The 20348-nt window shown below is 51.3% G+C and overlaps 1 protein-coding gene across 3 annotated transcripts in view; it reads left to right on the top strand.

Annotated features, from left to right (window-relative positions):
* LOC119431857 (ATP-binding cassette sub-family C member 2-like) overlaps positions 1-20348 on the top strand; it is a 1116245-nt gene that overhangs the window by 742863 nt on the left and 353034 nt on the right. The window contains exon 26 of one of the 3 annotated variants that reach the window (XM_049657184.1): positions 11289-11483. The exons of the other annotated variants lie outside the window; for them this stretch is intronic. Within the exon in view, the coding sequence (XP_049513141.1) occupies positions 11289-11483 (195 nt within the window). The remainder of the gene's footprint in view (positions 1-11288; positions 11484-20348) is intronic. 3 annotated transcript variants of the gene reach the window in all.

Genomic DNA, 20348 nt, shown 5'->3' with positions numbered 1-20348 from the left:
AGTGAAACACGTGTTACGTTTTGCGATGTACCCCTTCACTTGGCTCCAAACAAGTTCAATTGGATTGAACTCGCAGTGGTACACGAAGCACTTCGTGGCCATTGGTAGCCGCCAGAGTGTCAATGCGGTGCACAATGGTGGGTGTGTTGACCTTTCGCGAAAGTTCCAGCAGCTCAGCTCTCACCATGTCCTGTGACCGAGGTCTTTTCTTCGGAGACACGAAAGGCCCACGCAGACGCTCCGCTTTGAATTTCGCGACGGTACGGGGAGATACTCCGGTGTCCTCGCTCACAGCGCTCAGTACTTCCCGAACAGACTTCTCCGGGAAACGCTGCCTGGTACGGGCGTACACATTTGCGATAACTTGCTTGGAGTTCCTTGGCAACCTCGATGTACGAACCTTCGAAAAAATGCGCACAGGAGAGGTAATCGAGGCCACAGAGCTCGGCGCCATTTTCCCAAATCTGACTATCCGCAAAGCGCAAACAGGCGGCCAGTACTACGGAGAGAGCGAAAAGCAGATGCGACAAAAAACGAAAAACACAAAATACAAACTCGCATATTTCGATTGTTTTCCCAGCAATAGGAACGTTTTTTGTCAAGCTTGTGACAAATGTTTACGGTTTAACGTTGCCGGCAAAGTATTAATTGTTTCTCGCTCACCGCAAGCAAAGCACTACGTTTTGGTGGCGGAAGTAAACAGCGCGAACCAGAGCGCTAGCTTTGACAGCGTTGCACCTGATGTATGAAACGGAGTATTGAGTTCCGAACAGTCAATGTTGCCCGGTAACATGAATAACGGTCTCTAACTGCGCTCGAAAGCGAAACTTGAGGCTAAATAGTGTTCATATAGGCGCTGATATTGAAAATAGGCATTTATCAGTGGCGCACCGACGGGGGGGGGGGGGGGAATTCGGGGGTTTTAACCCGAATCCCCCCCCCCCCCCCTGAGGCCGCCTTAACCCCCCCTTTTGTTTCACCCCTTTTCTTTGCTTACGCATTTGCGTACTGCAACTAAGATGTAAGACGCGCAACCGTCTGCCCACTCGCAAAAAGCGCATTTTTTGACAATTTCCGGTGAATAAATCGAAAGTAGTGCTGTTTAGATGGCATTGGCAAACTGTCAACACCCCCCCCCCCCCCCTGGCAGAGATCCTGCGTGCGCTGCTGGCATTTATAGGCCTTTAGGCACGAACGCCAAAATAGGCATTTATAGGCACTATAAAAATACTATAAAAGCCCTTCCTAACCTATAATTCATGCTCATATGTCCAAGTGGGGCAATAGGAGCGCAAGGAACAACAAAAGAATTTGCCTAAAATCTGGTCTCCAGTGATGAGGAATGCGGCCTGCAGCTTTGCAAGCGTCGCACCACACCAGGTGAGAGGACAGCCGGCGTTATTCAGCGTCAGAGGAGAGATTTGGTACATCTAGTCAGATGACGAATTGCATGGAAATAAATACTTGTTTTGAATTACATTTCCTGGTCACTTTAGAATTTAACGATTACTTTGTTAACTCAGTAACGCTCACTGTAATTCAATACACATTTTTCTGTAACCAATTACATATTTGACTAGTTACTTTATTGACGAGACAAGCTGTAACAGGCTTTGAGCATGGGCCTGCAGTAGTACGTACGCCCGAGACCGTGCCACGCGGCATCCTCTCGGACGCGTACGCTCGGACAGGCTAACTCGGGAGCTCAGTATTTGTTTCCTCATCATAACGGAGTTCCACCACGTGTTGGTCTACGAATTGAACCGGCACTGGTATGTCTCGATAGTTACGGCCACTTAGGAAGTTATTGTCATGAAATCATCTATGGACAATTTCTTTTTTACATTTTTGATTGGCCCGACCGGAAGCGTCTTCTCCAATTCCCAGCAAAAATGCAGCGCTACGTTTCAAATATGACCAAGGCACTCAGTAACGAGAATCATGCGCGCAAAATGTCCATACGTTACAAAATTGTCCTACCCCCAGCGTGCACATCGAGCAAGTTTTTAGTGCTGCTGCTGTTGTCCTTGCAACAAAAACGAGGGAACATGACAGGCGAACTTTTGAAAAGCAATTGTCAGTGAAGATAAGCAATGCATCTCAAGGGCTGCAGAGGACGCCCTGAGAGTAGCAGGCTTGCTCGTTCTGTTTACTGTACGTACCTGTGCAATGTAAAAAAAAAAAAGATAAGAAGAAAGTAACGTAGGAGTAACGGATTACTTTTGAGTAACTCCTGAATTACTTTCGACGGACAGTAATGGTTAACGGCAATTAATTACGTTTCTGAATGAAGTAATTGTAATCGCAGTCAGTTACTTTTTTTCTGTAACGTGTACAAGCGCGGATCTAGCTTGACATTTACTGTCGGTTCCGCTCAGATTGGTGAATTTCCAGTGTATGCACCATTGTCTGCTGTGCACACAGCTGTTGATCCGGAACGATAATGAGTGTTCGCCAACTCTCACAACAGCAGCGGAAGCCAGAACGTTGACCTGGTCAGGCAGAGCCCATTAGGCGGAGCGTGACGGTGCGTTCAGCTGGCTTAATTCGCCGCTTTTGCAGGCAAACTCAATGCGCGTCTCTGGAGACATGTAAACCTCCCGGCGCGCGCCGCGTATACGGACTGATACCGCAACAGCACGACGGCGCGAACGTGTCCTGAGCATCCGTATAATTGCTATCGCAAACAAAATCACTGCTAACATAGCTGGAAATGCCAAATGAATGCGTTATCATTACGTTCCACCTATTTGAAGTTCCGCATTCATAATTTAAACCGCTTTCACCGCATTGCGAAGTGTATTTCAGGAGCTCACTCGACACACGTCCTCCCTCTTCGAGGAGTGAAGGGCAACTGTCCGAAGCAGACCACCGTCGGTTACACTGTATATCTTGCATACGCACATGCACACTCTTCTAAGCTCTCCCATCGTCTGCCACGTGAACGGCTTCCCACACTTAACGCACATGTCCACTTTGACACGCCTAATACTAACGCATTAAAAGGCTTCTTGTTTTTCAGGCATAGCAATCAGAACACACACATCCCTCGTTTATTCAAGAGTTCGATTCTTTGCGTCCTGCAGGATCCAAGCCTTGTGCGGGGTACGCTGCGTGCCAACCTAGATCCCACGCACCGCCACTCGGATGACGAGCTGTGGCAGGTGCTCCGGCAGGCGCACCTCGCCGACTTCGTATCCAGCCAGCCGCTGAAGCTGCTACTCGAAACGGGAGACGGTGGCGGGAACCTCAGGTGACGATGTCGAGACTCCTCCACAATTAATAAAAACCGTAATGACTTCCTCAAAGACGGCGTGCCGTGCATGTGCATATGATAGAATGCCGATGTCAGTATGCAGGATAACCAAGTAAAGTGAATGGAACCTGGCCTGCTTCTGATATTTGATGCGAGCTAGCTCTTACTGTGCGATCATGATCCCCTTTGTAGGCTAAATGGCAACGGCGTTCTGTTTCTGAGCGTGGGGTTGTGGCATCCACTACTTTTTGAAGGGCGGTAAGGCAGGTGTGCGAGCCTGTTCGCAGGAATCAAAAAGAACGTCTCTACGCCTGTGGTGCAAAAAAAAAAGGAAGGTCAGAAGTATAATTACACAAAATGTAACGCGCGTTGTACTTTTATCTCTAGAGAAATTGCCCGCAATGTACCAACGGCCACGCTGGGCACATTGTGTACAGGAAAGTTCCCGCAACTCAAAACGACCCTTATTGTCTTGAAACACGGAAAAGCCCGTACTTGATGAGCAGTGTCTTGTTAATACTGTCACGTAGTAGTGACGCTGAAGTAAACAGTCGTAAAACTGTGTTTGACAAAACTGGTAGTTTATTGGGCGAACCTGTGCCCACAATAGCAAGCTACACTCAAAGCACAACGATAGCGGCGAACACAGTCGGCGATCGTCGAAAATCTGATCAGCGGCGAAACGCGTCGGCTTTTATACCTGAGTCATCGACGGTTCCAGGGCCGGTGTTTTGTAGCAATGGCTTTAAAGTAATAATGCCTTTTCGCGCTTATCGCGCTTAGCCAGTGGTCGGAGCGACGGTCCGCTCGCGTTATCAACGGGATCCGCCGGCCGTGAGCGGTGGATGATAAGACTAGAGTAAAATAACTCATAATGCCTCGCTACAAAATCGCGGCCCAGGGCCGCTATTTTGTAGCGATGCCTTTAAAGTAATAATGACTTTTCGCGCTTATCGTGGTTTGTCAGTGGTCAGAGCGACGGTCCGCTCGCGTTATCAACGTTGATATTGTGAGCGGACCGTCGCTCTGACCACTGACAAAGTGCGATAAGCGCGAAAAGGCATTATTACTTTAAAGGCATCGCTACAAAATCGCGGCCCAGATTAATCCGTGATGCCCGTGGGTCTTCCAGAAAGTTCTAGACAATTCGCGTCGGTCTTACAATCAGATAACATAAGCGTCGGTGAAAACAGGCAACGGAAAGAAGCATTGATAACGTTCTAGAAACTTCCGATACAGGCGCGTCCTGCGCCGAGCGATAACGATAACATTTGTTAGCCGGTGGAAGGCGGCCACCGGTGAAATATAAACATGTATACGTGTCAATACCCTCCGCTTAAAAAGCATCGTCCCGATGCTACAAACACGAAAGCGAAAACAAAACCATGCGTACAGAAAGGGACAAAAATAACAAAGCAACAAAGGATGTAAGTTCGTCAGCGGGCGTAGAACGGCTTAAGACGCACGACGTGGATGACTTCAGGTCGTGCGCGGCGCCGCTGTGATTGCGAAATACCGTCTGGCACGACCTCATAGTCCAGTGCGTCAATACGTCGGATGACCTTATATGGTCCGAAATAGCGACGTAAGAGTTTCTCGCTAAGTCCTCGTCGGCGTATCGGAGTCCAGACCCAAACACGGTCTCCGGGCTGGTACTCGACGTAGCGTCGTCGAAGATTGTAGTGTCGGCTGTCAGTTCTCTGTTGGTTCTTGATGCGCAGGCGGGCGAGCTGTCGACTTTCTTCGGCACGCTGCAAATAGGTGGCAACGTCGATATTTTCTTCGTCGGAGACATCCGGTAGCATGGCGTCAAGCGTCGTTGCCGGTTTCCTTCCGTAGACCAGGTTGAACGGCGCCATGTGCGTCGTTTCTTGCATGGCCGTGTTGTATGCGAAGGTCACGTACGGAAGGATGGCATCCCACGTCTTGTGTTCGACATCGACGTACATTGCCAGCATGTCGGCGATGGTCTTATTTAGGCGTTCGGTGAGGCCATTCGTCTGCGGGTGGTAGGCGGTGGTCCGGCGATGGCTTGTCCAGCTGTAGCGCAGGATGGCTTGAGTTAGTTCAGCCGTGAAGGCCGTACCTCTGTCGGTGATGAGGACTTCTGGGGCACCGTGACGCAGGAGGATGTTCTCAACTAAGAATCGGGCTACCTCGGGAGCACTGCCTTTGGGCAAGGCTTTTGTTTCGGCGTAGCGGGTGAGGTAGTCCGTAGCTACGATGATCCATTTATTCCCGGACGTCGACGTCGGAAAAGGCCCCAGTAAGTCCATCCCGATCTGCTGGAACGGTCGGCGAGGTGGCTCGATCGGCTGTAGAAGTCCGGCTGGCCTTGTCGGTGGTGTTTTGCGTCGCTGACAGTCTCGGCATGTCCTTACGTAATGGGCGACGTCGGCAGAGAGGCGAGGCCAGTAGTATTTTTCTTGTATCCTCGCGAGTGTGCGGGAAAAACCGAGGTGTCCAGCCGTTGGGTTGTCATGGAGAGCTTGCAGAACCTCTGGACGCAATGCTGAGGGTACCACGTAGAGGTAGTTGGCTCGGAGAGGCGAGAAGTTCTTCTTTAGAAGAATGTCGTTTTGCAAGAAAAACGACGCCAATCCTCGCCTGAACACGTTGGGCACAATGACGGTCTTGCCTTCCAGGTAGTCTACAAGGCTCCTTAGTTCCGGGTCGGCTCGCTGTTGTTCGGCGAATTCGTCGGCACTGATGGGTCCCAAGAAAGCGTCGTCATCCTGGTCGTCCTTTGGCGGCGGTTCGACGGGGGCGCGAGACAAGCAGTCGGCGTCAGAGTGCTTTCGGCCGGACTTCTAAACGACGGTGATGTTGAATGCTTTAAGTCTCAGACTCCATCGTGCGAGGCGACCTGAAGGATCCTTCAAGTTAGCTAGCCAACACAAGGCGTGGTGGTCGCTCACAACTTTAAAGGGCCTGCAATAGAGGTAGGGGCGAAACTTTGATGTAGCCCAGATGATGGCGAGGCACTCCTTTTCTGTTGTGGAATAATTTGCTTCCGCCTTCGATAGCGACCGGCTAGCGTAACTTACAACCCTTTCTAGTCGGTCAGTCCTCTGCACAATCACGGCGCCGAGTCCTATGCTGCTTGCGTCGGTGTGGACTTCGGTATCGGTGTTTTCGTCGAAATGCGCAAGTATTGGCGGCGATTGCAGGCGTCGCTTCAATTCTTCAAATGCTTCGACTTGCGGCGTCTCCCACTTGAACTCAACGTCGGCCTTCGTGAGATACGTCAGTGGCTCAGCAATCCGTGAAAAATTCTTGACGAAGCGCCTGTAATACGCGCACAGTCCAAGAAATCTAAGCACTGCCTACTTGTCAACGGGCGGAGGAAAGTTGGAGATGGCTGCAGTTTTCTGAGGGTCGGGGCGCACTCCAGACTTGTTGATTACGTGACCCAAAAACAAGAGCTCCTCATATGCGAAGCGGCACTTTTCTGGCTTTAGCGTGAGTCCGGAGGTTTTGATTGCTTGAAGAACTGTTTCAAGGCGCCGCAGGTGTTCTTCGAAGCTTGAGGCAAACACAACGACGTCGTCCAAATAGACGAGGCAAGTCTGCCACTTCAAGCCTGCCAGTACTGTATCCATGACGCGTTGGAAAGTCGCAGGTGCTGAGGCAAAGTCCAAACGGCATGACCTTGAACTCGAACAGTCCGTCTGGTGTTATAAAGGCAGTCTTCTCCCGGTCCCTCTCGTCGATTTCGATTTGCCAGTAGCCGGTTTTGAGGTCTATCGACGAAAAATACTTTGCGTTGTAGAGTCGATCCAAGGCGTCGTCAATCCGTGGGAGGGGGTATACGTCCTTCTTCGTGATTTTGTTGAGGCGACGATAATCGACGCAGAAACGTAGGGTTCCATCCTTCTTCTTCACTAATACTACGGGGGACGCCCACGGACTCTTGGACGGCTGGATGATGTCGTCGCGTAGCATTTCGTCGACTTGTTGCCTTATGGCCTCGCGTTCGCGCGCCGAAACTCGGTAGGGGCTCTGACGGAGTGGGCGGACATTTTTGTCGGTTATGATGCGGTGCTTGGCTACAGGGGTTTGTCGAACTTTTGACGACGACGAGAAGCAGTCCTTGAATTACAGGAGCAGAGCTTTTAGTTGTTCTTCTTATGCCTGGGAAGGTTCTGATTGACGTCGAAAGTTGGTTCAGGTACTATAGTCGTCGTTGCAGGTGCACCAGAATCCGTGAAGGCGAAAGCACTGCTGGCTTGTACTATTCCGTCGATGTAGGCGACCGTGGTGCCTTTGTTAATGTGCTTGTATTCGTGGCTGAAGTTCGTAAGCATCACTCTTACTTTCCCTTCACGTAGCTCAGCTATGCCTCTAGCGACGCAAATTTCCCGGTCAAGCAGTAAGTGATGATCGCCCCCGATGACACCTTCCATGTCTGCAGGCACTTCGGTACCGACGGAAATCATTACGCTGGAGCGAGGTGGAACGGTGACTTGTTCTTCTAGCACATTCAAGGCATGGTAACTGATGTCTGTATCCGGTGGTATCGCGTTGTGCGTTGAAAGCGTTATCGACTTGGACCTTAAATCGATGACTGCACCATGTTGGTTTAGAAAGTCCATGCCTAGGATGACGTCCCTAGAGCAGTGCTGCATGATTACGAAGCTCGCCGGGTAAGTGCGATTGTTAACCGTGACTCGCGCTGTGCAGATTCCAGCCGGCGTTATTAGGTGGCCTCCCGCTGTCCGGATATCGGGTCCTTGCCAGGCCGTCCTCACCTTCTTCAACTTGGCTGGTGAACGGGCCACTGAAGACGGAATAGTCAGCTCCAGTGTCGACGAGAGCGGTGACGCTATGACCATCGATTAGCACGTCTAAGTCGGTAGAGCGTCTGGCGTTGCGGTTCAGTCGTGGCGTCGGATCACGGCTACGTCGGCTTGCTTCGCTGCTGCTACGTCGCGTCGGTAGGTCTTCTTTCGGCGGCGAAGTGTTATCGTCAAGGCTCTTGCTAGGCGGTGTGCTGGTAGCTCGTTGTGATGATGAGCGAATCGTCGTCGCAGGCGGCGGAGGATGTTCGTTATTGCGTCGTACAGCAACCGCACCTCCATCGGTTGCTGCTTTTAGTTTCCCGGATAGGGGCTCACGAACCGGCCCCGGGCTGGGCCAGTGTATGGTCGGTGCTGTGGTGACAGGTAGCGTCCTGGTGACGGCGAGCGTGAGGGTCGTCGTGGTTGCCACTGGGCTCCGGCGAGGTAGTGGGCGATGTCGCGTGGTCGCTCGCCAACTGTGGACTGGCGCGTTGACGGCGAACCCTCGTAGGGCCATCTCACGGTATGGGCATCGGCGGTAGACATGGCCGGCTTCCCCGCAGTGATAGCAGAGCGGGCGGTGGTCGGGGGCACGCCAAATGTCCGTCTTCCTCTGGTAGCTGCGCTGGGCGACGGGCGGGCGTGCTGGCGGCGGTGGCGGTGGGCGGCGGTGGACGACGGAACTGCGGCGTTACGGGGCCCTGGCGCGAGCGCGGAGGGGGGCCTTGACGACGGGCGACGGCGGCGTAGGTCATCGCTTGCGGCTGTGGTTGAGGCGATGCCGGAACTTCTGGCACTTCCAGCGATCGCTGAACCTCTTCTTTAACTATGTCAGCGATTGAAGTCACCTGAGGCTGCGATCTTGGGAATAATTTCTGTAGCTCTTCCCGTACAACCGCTCTGATCGTCTCGTACAGGTCGTCGGCGCCTAGAGCTTGAGCTTTGGCGTAGTTTGTCAGCGCACGGCGGTTGTATTGCCTGGCTCGCATTTCAAGCTTCTTCTCGATCGTTGTCGCCTCCGAAAGAAATTCTGCCACAGTCTTGGGCGGGTTGGGCATCAATCCGGTAGATGCTCTTTGACGCCCCGCATCAAGAACCTAACTTTCTTTTCTTCAGACATGTCGTGGTCGGCGTGGCGGAAGAGGCGAGTCATCTCCTCCGTGAAGATCGCGATGCTCTCGTTCGGCAATTGAACTCTGGTTTCCAGGAGAACTTCAGCCCTTTCTTTTCGTACGACACTCGTGAAGGTCCTCACGAAGTTCTCGCGAAATAGGTCCCAAGTCACCAGGGTGGTCTCTCTGTTCTCAAACCATGTCCGAGCAGCGTCATCCATTGAAAAATAGACATGGCGCAGCTTGTCATCGTCGCTCCATTTGTTGAATGTCGCGGTCCTCTCGTACGTCTCCAGCCATGTTTCAGGGTCTTCAGCTGATGATCCACGGAAGGTTGGTGGCTCCCGAGGTTGCTGCAGCAGGATGGTGGACGCTGGTGCTGCCATTCTGGTCGTTGACTTGGCCTTGATTTCGGTGGTCTTTTCGGGAAGAAGTGCGAACTCCGGCACAAGTCCTTGCTGCCTACGGCTAGCTCGCTGGTCCTTGGCGACGTTGGTCTCGTCCTCCGGTTTCGGGCTTGGGTCGCGGCTTTGAGGGGGCGTTCGGTGCATGAACACAAAAGCACCTCCACCAGATGTCACGTAGTAGTGACGCTGAAGTAAACAGTCGTAAAACTGTGTATGACAAAACTGGTTGTTTATTGGGCGAACCTGTGCCCACAAAAGCAAGCTACACTCAAAGCACAACGATAGCGGTGAACACAGTCGGCGATCGTCGAAAATCTGATCAGCGGCGAAACGCGTCGGCTTTTATACCTGAGTCATCGAAGGTTCCAGAATAATCCCTGATGCCCGCGGGTCTTCCAGAAAGTTCTAGACAATTCGCGTCGGTCATACAATCAGATAACATAAGCGTCGGTGAAAACAGGCAACGGAAGCATCGATAACGTTCTAGAAACTTCCGATACAGGCGCGTCCTGCGCCGAGCGATAACGATAACATTTGTTAGCCGGTGGAAAGCGGCCACCGGTGAAATATAAACATGTATACGTGTCAATACCCCTCGTGAGGTCTTGAATAAAAGAAATTGAAATGAAGCGAAAGCATGCATTCGGGTAATAATTTATCATGACCCCGCATGTAGCTAGCCAGACATGTTCTGGTAGAACATTTTCTGTATGCCGCGCATACTAGGTAGACTCTCCGAGCTTCGTCAAGTACAGATACGTTTCTTGGGTTTATGTGGGACAAGACAGGCTACGTGGTCATCAGATACACCAGCAGGAAACGTTTACCACTGCTTAGCGGTTCTTGTCGCCAAAGCCATTTCTTTCGTTCTATAGCCTGAGATGCGTACAATATGTAAAGCAATGAAAGGGGCGAGTTGGTGCGTGTTGACAAAATGAAATTGGACATCTCACGTTAAAATTGACGTGTACCGAACTCACCTGTTGGAATCTATCTGAAGTGAAGCTCTTGTGAGGCTGTTAATTATATGCTATAAAACTGTTCATCGTCAGCAACGCGTGCCTCACCGGAACGTCATGAAGACGCGGACCACGCGGCCAACGTTATCCACGCGACCGCGGATTACACTGTTTCCAGGACCGGCCCACCTTATTCTGCAAGAAGCTGACCACGCAAACGTGCGAAACCTCGGGAAAGAAGGCGTACAAAACTGGGCGTTAGCAAAGAACTCATGCGCCTGAAGGCGCGTACTTATTGCACCGAGGGTACTCATTTTAGGTACTGTTTGTTGCTTCGCTGCGTGGTTATCTTGGAGAAGAAAGACGGCCAGCGGTACATCTGTAATGCTAGTGCAGATGAAGGCTACATATAAGCCGATTGGTTATACGAGTGCTGTCTTGAGTATTAGCCACTCGGCAAGACGGCCAGACTAGCAGCAGCCATGGTCAGCAAAGTACGGTAGGGTATCCCTAAAATGCTTCGCTTTAATACGCAGTTCAGAAGTTTGCTCAGTCGCACTGCATTATCACACTATATTGCACTACATTGTCCATCCTGTAGCGTGGCTCACGTACCTATAGCATGTGAGAAACAGAAAACCTACGCCTATTCCTAGGATGGTTGAAAAATGCTCTGTCGTGTGTGTTCCTCATCTGTGTCTCTCGTCGAAAATGGTGCGCATTCCAACCTCTAGAGTAACTCATAGAAGTTGGTTATTTTTGTCATCAAACAGTGCTGGGCAGCGGCAGCTGGTGTGCTTGGCGCGTGCCCTGCTACGAAGACCCAAGATCCTGGTGCTGGACGAGGCTACCTCGCACATGGACGGTGACACAGACCGCCTGATCCAGGCGACACTGCGGGACAGCTTCGCCAACTTCACACTGCTCACCGTGGCCCACCGGCTGCACACCGTGCTCGACTACGACAGGTAGGCCTGGACCCACAGAGTTTCCCGCTAAAATTGCTAGAGTGAACTTTGGCATTTGTATCTACGGGAGATGCAGTATGGTACTTTTCGGATTGATCATTTTCAGCAGATTATGCATCACATCCTCTATGCAATAAAGTGCTATAATATTAAATAATACGCGCTCAGACTTATTGGCTTACTTTTTAAAGAAAACTGTGGTTTCCTGGAAACCCAGGAATACAAAGCGCAAATTAAAAAAAGTGCGGCAGGAACCATCAAAGATGATCGTCATTGTCAGCGACAGCATTTTTATGTGACCTGCTGCATATACCTATGTGATCCGTGGATCACGAAGCATTATGGACTCATCAGGAAACACATGAAGTGATAATTTCACTGCCAATCCCGATGTCAAATGATTCCACGACAGTATATTTGTAATCACAGTACTCCAGTTGAAACTCCATACGAACTCCCAGTATCCCTAGTATCAAGACTGCGGCTTCGTTGCAATAGCAATCCATCAAGCGGCGGCGCTCGACACGGAGGTGGTGCACTATCAATTTAAATATATTTATTGCTACATGCCCCTCGTGTCACCTTGGTGCATCCATTCTGAGGGATTGGCGAGAGCGGGCACATATCAATATCACATACGCCGTGCCTATGTCCGGGTCCATGCTCAGTAGCTCATACCGAGTGGCCCAAGTTACCTACTAGGTCGGACAGCAGTCAGCGTCAAGTTGTCTGTTCAAGCACATAGCCCGTGGCTCATGTTGTCGGCTCGGCAACACATCAGCTAGCACATACGTTGTGGTGCAAGTTGACTTGCCTATGCATAACCCACCAGATACACACCAACCACGAAGTGTGGGGAAGAGCCGAAGAAAGCTGTCGCTGTAATAAAGCCGCAAGAACATCTTAAGCTACAAGCAAGAACATTAGACAAATCCCCGCCTTTTCCATGGCAGCTTACCGATAGTAGCGACAGGGTTCCCTGGGAGTTCATTTTGTAGCAAACTTTCCTCGTGCTCACCATTAGTGGGGACGAGGACACGGCGGCAATTCTCGGCCGCTTGTTGCAAAGTTTGCAGCAATATTCCAAGGAGCTGCTGACATCTTGGTGGAATGACGTCACCTGATCCCGACGTAGGATGCGTCTAAAGCTGCTCTTACGAAAGCTGATAACTGTCGCTACATGACGTTCCCTGTTTTCAGGGTACATTGTTCTTTCCATTTCGCGATTCGTTACTTGATGTCCTACTGCTTTTGTGTAGTGATGTCGAGGAAAACCCAGGTCTTGGTGACAATGCTCTTACATATGTTCTTTATGTAGTGACAAGACTTGAGGGATGGCAGGCGGGAATACTGGGTGGGCTAAGGGGCGTTAAAGAAAAACAAATAGCCACTGTCAACGAAATCAAACGTGTCTTAGACAGGGTATCAACCCTAGACACTACCATTACCTTCCCTAACAGCACTACAACCAGTGTTTTGTCTAATAATAATGTTATGTTCGACATCACAAAATAGTTAACTGCAGTCTCTTCATTCAAGATGCGATAACGCTAAAAATAGACGTAGGCGTTCAAGCTTGCTGTTCTTCGACCTCAGTGGTGACCCTAAAGAAGACTGGCTAGCCACGGAGCGAAAGTTAATAGACTTTCGCTCAGAGCCTCTGGAAATTACAATTACCGGATCACAATTCGAAAGAATCCACCGTATAGGAAAGTTTTCTCCTGACAAGCAATGGCCAATAATAGCGAAATTCGATCTCTTTAAGGACAAACAAACAATCTTAGCTGCTGCTCGCAAACTAAATGATTCAGGCATCTCTATCAGCGAAGCTTTTTCTGCTGCCACACGGCTGGCTTGAAAAAAAAGTTGATACAATACGCCAAAGAGGAGCATAAGTTCAGGTTGTCTGTTGACAAAATGCGAATGGATGGCAGGACCTATATTTACGACAGCAGAACAGATTCCGTCATCTCTTGCAGCTAGCTAGCTCGAAAAACAGTTCCGCATACACATACATTTGCTGAAAGTGATCGGTACCGTCTTTATCAGTAACTTTCACTGATATTCGCTGCTTGCTGCCGAAGCGTGACCAGATATGTTCTTTCATAGATTATAACAACACAGACATTCTTATACTAACGAAAAACTGGCTGCACCCTGAGATAAATAACAGTGAAATTCTTCCTGATAATAATACGTATACTGTATGCATATATATTCGTCGTGACCACTCAGAAAGAAAACGCGGAGGTGTTTTCATTGCCGTTAAAGAAACCCTCGGATCTTTCGTAGTCAACACACTTTCACCACTTGAAATTGTATGGACGGCCTTTGTCTCTTCTTCGACACAGGCACTCATTGGTGTATTTTACCGTCCACCGGACAACAGTCATTGCTTTGTTGAAAATCTCCGCCATAGTGTTCGTTTTTAACGCGTTTTCGGACGTACAAAAGCTTTCAATTCATCTGCACTCCCGTGCGCCATATCACACTGGAATGATCTTTCCGATTCTATTGCATCATTAACAAATCCTGTCTCTTTCCCTGAGCATGTGTTTAATATAGCTTGTACTGTTCGGAAAATCCATGTGTATTTTGTTACCATGCTAGCCTTCTCTTCTGTATGTACTTCTTACGTTTTTGTATGCATCTGCATGTATTGCTATTCGGTATTGTCTGTTTAATTGTGTTAATTCTGATTAATTTTGTTATGTTTTGTAACTATGCAATACCTAGTCTTTGTCGCCCTGTTCTGATATTCATTTTTATATTGTAACCCCCCTTACACAATGTCCTTTGGCACTGTAAGGTTCAATAAATAAATAAATAAGCCTTCCTTGCGAGAAAAATGTTGGTCCTCACACTCTACAACGCAAATATGCGCACGACGTTGTACGGTTGGCCACTCTGGTGCCCCGGACGTGTCGAGGTAATGCTAATGAGCCTGCATAAAACCCTCTCCTCAATAGAGAGATTTACTTTTTTCCGTCTAGTAACCATATTGTCACGAAGTAGTGACGCTGAAGAAAACAGTCATAAAACTACAACGAAACTGGTTGTTTATTGGGCGAACCTGTGCCCACAAAAGCAAGGTACACTCAAAGCACAACGATAACGGCGAACACAGTCGGCGATCGTCGAAAATCTGATAAGCGGCGAAACGCGTCGGCTTTTATACCTGAGTCATCGAAGGTTCTAGATTAATCCCTGATGCCCGCGTGTCTTCCAGAAAGTTCTAGACAATTCGCGTCAGTCATGCAATCAGATAACATAAGCGTCGGTGAAAACAGGCAATGGAAAGAAGCATCGATAACGTTCTAGAAACTTCCGATACAGGCGCGTCCTGCGCCGAGCGATAACGTTTAACATTTGTTAGCCGGTGGAAAGCGGCCACCGGTGAAAGATAAACATCTATACGTGTCAATACCCTCCCCTTAAAAAACATCGTCCCGATGCTACAAACAAATGTGAAAGCGAAAACAAAACCACGCGTAATAAAGAAAAAAAAAATAAAGTAACAAAGTACCTAAGTTCGTCAGCGGGCGTAGAAAGGCTTAAGACGCACCACATGGACGACTTCGGGTCGTGCGCGGCGCCGCTGTGATTGCGAATTGCCGTCTGGCACGACCTCATAGTCCAGTGCGCCAATACGTCGGATGATCTTATATGGTCCGAAATAGCGACGTAAGAGTTTTTCGCTAAGTCCTCGTCGGCGTATCGGAGTCCAGACCCAAACACGGTCTCCGGGCTGGTACTCGACGTAGCGTCGTCGAAGATTGTAGTGTCGGCTGTCGGTCCTCTGCTGGTTCTTGATGCGCAGCCGGGCGAGCTGTCGACCTTCTTCGGCACGCTGCAGATAGGTGGCAACGTCTAGATTTTCCTCATCGGTGACGTCCGGTAGCATGGCGTCAAGCGTCGTTGCCGGGTTCCTTCCGTAGACCAGGTTGAACGGCGCCATGTGCGTCGTTTCTTGCACGGCCGTGTTGTATGCGAAGGTCACGTACGGAAGGATGGCATCCCACGTCTTGTGTTCGACGTCGACGTACATTGCCAGCATGTCGGCGATGGTCTTATTTAGGCGCTCGGTGAGGCCATTCGTCTGCGGGTGGTAGGCGGTGGTCCGGCGATGGCTTGTCTGGCTGTATCGCAGGATGGCTTGAGTTAGTTCTGCCGTAAAGGCCGTGCCTCTGTCGGTGATGAGGACTTCTGGAGCACCGTGACGCAGGAGAATGTTCTCAACGAAGAATCGGGCTACCTCGGCGGCACTGCCTTTGGGCAAGGCTTTTGTTTCGGCGTAGCGGGTGAGGTAGTCCGTAGCTACGACGATCCATTTATTCCCGGACGTCGACGTCGGAAAATGCCCAAGTAAGTCCATCCCGATCTGCTGGAATGGTCGGCGAGGTGGTTCGATCGGCTGTAGAAATCCGGCTGGCCTTGTCGGCGGTGTTTTGCGTCGCTGACAGTCTCGACATGTCCTTACGTAATGGGCGACGTCGGCAGAGAGGCGAGGCCAGTAGTATTTTTCTTGTATCGTCGCGAGCGTGCGGGAAAAACCGAGATGTCCAGCCGTTGGGTCGTCATGGAGAGCTTGCAGAACCTCTGGACGCAACGCTGAGGGTACCACGAGGAGGTAGTTGGCTCGGAGAGGCGAAAAGTTCTTCTTTAGGAGAATGTCGTTTTGCAAGAAAAACGACGCCAATCCTCGCCTGAACACCTTCGGCACAGTGAAGGTCTTGCCTTCTAGGTAGTCTACAAGGCTCCTTAGTTCCGGGTCGGCTCGTTGTTGTTCAGCGAAGTCGTCGGCACTGATGGGTCCCAAGAAAGTGTCGTCATCCTGGTCGTCCTGTGGCGGTGGTTCGACGGGGGCGCGAGACAAGCAGTCGGCGTCAGAGTGCTTTCGGCCGGACTTGTAGACGACGGTGATGTCGAATTCTTGAAGTCTCAGACTCCATCGTGCGAGGCGACCTGAAGGATCCTTCAAGTTAGCTAGCCAACACAAGGCGTGGTGGTCGCTTACAACTTTGAAGGGCCTGCCATAGAAGTAGGGGCGAAACTTTGATGTAGCCCAGATGATGGCGAGGCACTCCTTTTCTGTTGTGGAATAATTTGATTCCGCCTTCGATAGCGACCGGCTAGCGTAACTTACAACCCTTTCTAGTCCGTCAGTCCTATGCACAAGCACGGCGCCGAGTCCTACGCTGCTTGCGTCGGTGTGGACTTCGGTATCGGCGTTTTCGTCGAAATGCGCAAGAATGGGCGGCGATTGCAAGCGTCGCTTCAGTTCTTCAAATGCTTCGATTTGCGGCGTCTCCCACTTGAACTCGACGTCGGCCTTCGTGAGGTATGTCAGTGGCTCGGCGATCCGTGAAAAATCCTTGACGAAGCGCCTGTAATAGGCGCACAGGCCAAGAAATCTACGCACTGCCTTCTTGTCGGCGGGCGGAGGAAAGTCAGTGATGGCCGCCGTTTTCTGTGGGTCAGGGCACACTCCAGACTTGTTGATGACATGGCCCAAAAACAAGAGCTCCTCGTATGCGAAGCGGCACTTTTCTGGCTTCAACGTGAGTCCGGAGGTCTTGATAGCTTGAAGAACTGTTTCAAGGCGCCGGAGGTGTTCCTCGAAGCTTGAGGCAAACACAACGACGTCGTCCAAATAGACGAGGCAAGTCTGCCACTTCAAGCCTGCCAGTTCTTTATCCATGACCCGTTGGAAAGTCGCAGGTGCCGAACAAAGACCAAACGGCATGACCTTGAACTCGAACAGTCCGTCTGGTGTTATAAAGGCAGTCTTCTCCCGGTCTCTCTCGTCGACTTCGATTTGCCAGTAGCCGGTTTTGAGGTCCATCGACGAAAAATACTTTGCGTTGTAGAGTCGATCCAAGGCGTCGTCAATCCGTGGGAGAGGGTATACGTCCTTCTTCGTGATTTTGTTGAGGCGACGATAATCGACGCAGAAACGTAGGGTTCCATCCTTCTTCTTCACTAACACCACGGGGGACGCCCACGGACTCTTGGACGGCTGGACGATGTCGTCGCGTAGCATTTCGTCGACTTGTTGCCTTATGGCCTCGCGTTCGCGCGCCGAAACTCGGTACGGGCTCTGACGGAGTGGGCGGACATATTCGTCGGTTATGATGCGGTGCTTGGCGACCGGGGTTTGTCGAACTTTTGACGACGACGAGAAGCAGTCCTTGTATTGCAGGAGCAGAGCTTTTAGCTGTTTTTTCTTATGCCAAGGAAGGTTCTGATTGACGTCGAAAGTTGGTTCAAGTACTACAGTCTTCGTTGCAGGTGCACTAGAATCCGTGAAGGCAAAAGCACTGCCGGCTTGTACTATTTCGTCGATGTAGGCGACCGTTGTGCCTTTGTTAATGTGCTTGTATTCCTCGCTGAAGTTCGTGAGCATCACTCTTGCTTTCCCTTCACGTAGCTTAGCTATGCCTCTAGCGACGCAAATTTCACGATCGAGCAGTAAGTGATGATCGCACTCGATCACGCCCTCCATATCTGCTGGCACTTCGGCACCGACGGAAATCATTACACTGGAGCGAGGCGGAACGGTGACTTGTTCTTCTAGCACATTCAAGGCATGGTAACTGATGTCTGTATCCGGTGGTATCGCGTTCTGCGTTGAAAGCGTTATTGACTTGGACCTTAAATCGATGACTGCACCATGTTGGTTTAGAAAGTCCATGCCTAGGATGACGTCCCTGGAGCAGTGCTGCATGATTACGAAGCTCGCCGGGTAAGTGCGATTGTTAACCGTGACTCGCGCTGTGCAGATTCCAGCCGGCGTTATTAGGTGGCCTCCCGCTGTCCGGAGATCAGGTCCTTGCCAGGCCATCCTCACCTTCTTCAACTTGGCGGCGAACGGGCCACTGAAGACAGAATAGTCAGCTCCAGTGTCGACGAGAGCGGTGACGCTATGACCATCGATTACCACGTCTAAGTCGGTAGACCGTCGTCTGGCGTTGCGGTTAAGTCGTGGCGTCGGATCACGGCTACGTCGGCTACGTCGCGTCGGTAGGTCTTCTTTCGGCGGCGAAGTGTTGTCGTCAAGGCTCTTGCTAGGCGGTGTGCTGGTACCTCGTTGTGATGATGCGTGAGTTGTCGTCGTCGGTGGCGGCGGAGGATCTTCGGTATTGCGTCGTACAGCAACCGCACCTCCATCGGTTGCTGCCTTTAGTTTCCCGGATAGGGGCTCACGGACCGGCCCCGCGCTGGGCCAGTGTATGGTCGGCGCTGCGGCGACAGGTAACGTCCTGGTGACGGCGAGCGTGAGGGTCGTCGTGGTTGGAACTGGGCTCCGGCGAGGTAGTCAGCGATGTCGCGTGGTCGCTCGCCAAGCTGTGGACGTGGCGCGTTGACGGCGAACCCTCGTAGGCCCATCTCCCGGTATGGGCATCGGCGGTAGACATGGCCGACTTCCCCGCAGTGATAGCAGAGCGGGCGGTGGTCGGGGGCGCGCCAAATGTCCGTCTTCCGCTGGTAGCTGCGCTGGGTGACGGGCGGGCGTGCTGGCGGCGGCGGCGGTGGACGACGGAACTGCGGCGTTACGGGGCCCTGGCGCGAGCGCGGAGGGGGGCCGTGACGACGGGCGACGGCGGCGTAGGTCATCGCTTGCGGCTGTAGTTGAGGCGATGCCGGAGCTTCTGGCACTTCCAGAGATCGCTGAACCTCTTCTTTAACTATGTCGGCGATTGAAGTCACCTGAGGCTGCGACCTTGGGAATAATTTCTGTAGTTCTTCCCGTACAACAGCTCTGATCGTCTCGTGCAGGTCGTCGGCGCCTAGAGCTTGAGCTTCGGCGTAGTTTGTCAGCGCACGGCGGTTGTATTGTCTGGCTCGCATTTCAAGCGTCTTCTCGATGGTTGTCGCCTCCGAAACAAATTCTGCCACAGTCTTGGGCGGGTTGCGCATCAATCCAGTGAATAGATGCTCTTTGACGCCCCGCATCAAGAACCTAACTTTCTTTTCTTCAGACATGTCGGGGTCGGCGTGGCGGAAGAGGCGAGTCATCTCCTCCGTGAAGATCGCGATGCTCTCGTTCGTCAATTGAACTCTGGTTTCCAGGAGAACTTCAGCCCTTTCTTTTCGTACGACACTCGTGAAGGTCCTCACGAAGTTCTCGCGAAATAGGTCCCAAGTCACCAGGGTGGTCTCCCTGTTCTCAAACCATGTCCGAGCAGCGTCATCCAACGAAAAATAGACATGGCACAGCTTGTCATCGTCGCTCCATTTGTTGAATGTCGCGGTCCTCTCGTACGTCTCCAGCCATGTTTCAGGGTCTTCAGCTGATGATCCACGGAAGGTCGGTGGCTCCCGAGGTTGCTGCAGCAGGATGGGGGACGCTGGGGCTGCCATTGAGGTCGTTGACTTGGCCATGATCGCTGTGGTCTTCTCGGGAAGAAGTCCGTATTCTGGCAAAAGACCTTGCTGCCTACGGCTAGCTCGCTGGTCCTTGGCGATGTTGGTCTCGTCCTCCGGTTTCGGGCTTGGGTCGCGGCTTTGCGGGGGTGTCCGCTGCATGGACACAAAAGCACCTCCACCAGATGTCATGAAGTAGTGACGCTGAAGAAAACAGTCGTAAAACTACAACGAAACTGGTTGTTTATTGGGCGAACCTGTGCCCACAAAAGCAAGGTACACTCAAAGCACAACGATAACGGCGAACACAGTCGGCGATCGTCGAAAATCTGATCAGCGGCGAAACGCGTCGGCTTTTATACCTGAGTCATCGAAGGTTCTAGATTAATCCCTGATGCCCGCGTGTCTTCCAGAAAGTTCTAGACAATTCGCGTCAGTCATGCAATCAGATAACATAAGCGTCGGTGAAAACAGGCAATGGAAAGAAGCATCGATAAC

The sequence above is a fragment of the Dermacentor silvarum genome, chromosome 10 (genome assembly GCF_013339745.2).
Source record: "Dermacentor silvarum isolate Dsil-2018 chromosome 10, BIME_Dsil_1.4, whole genome shotgun sequence".
In the NCBI taxonomy this organism is placed as follows: domain Eukaryota; kingdom Metazoa; phylum Arthropoda; class Arachnida; order Ixodida; family Ixodidae; genus Dermacentor; species Dermacentor silvarum.
This window is presented reverse-complemented; position numbering and strand designations above follow the sequence as displayed.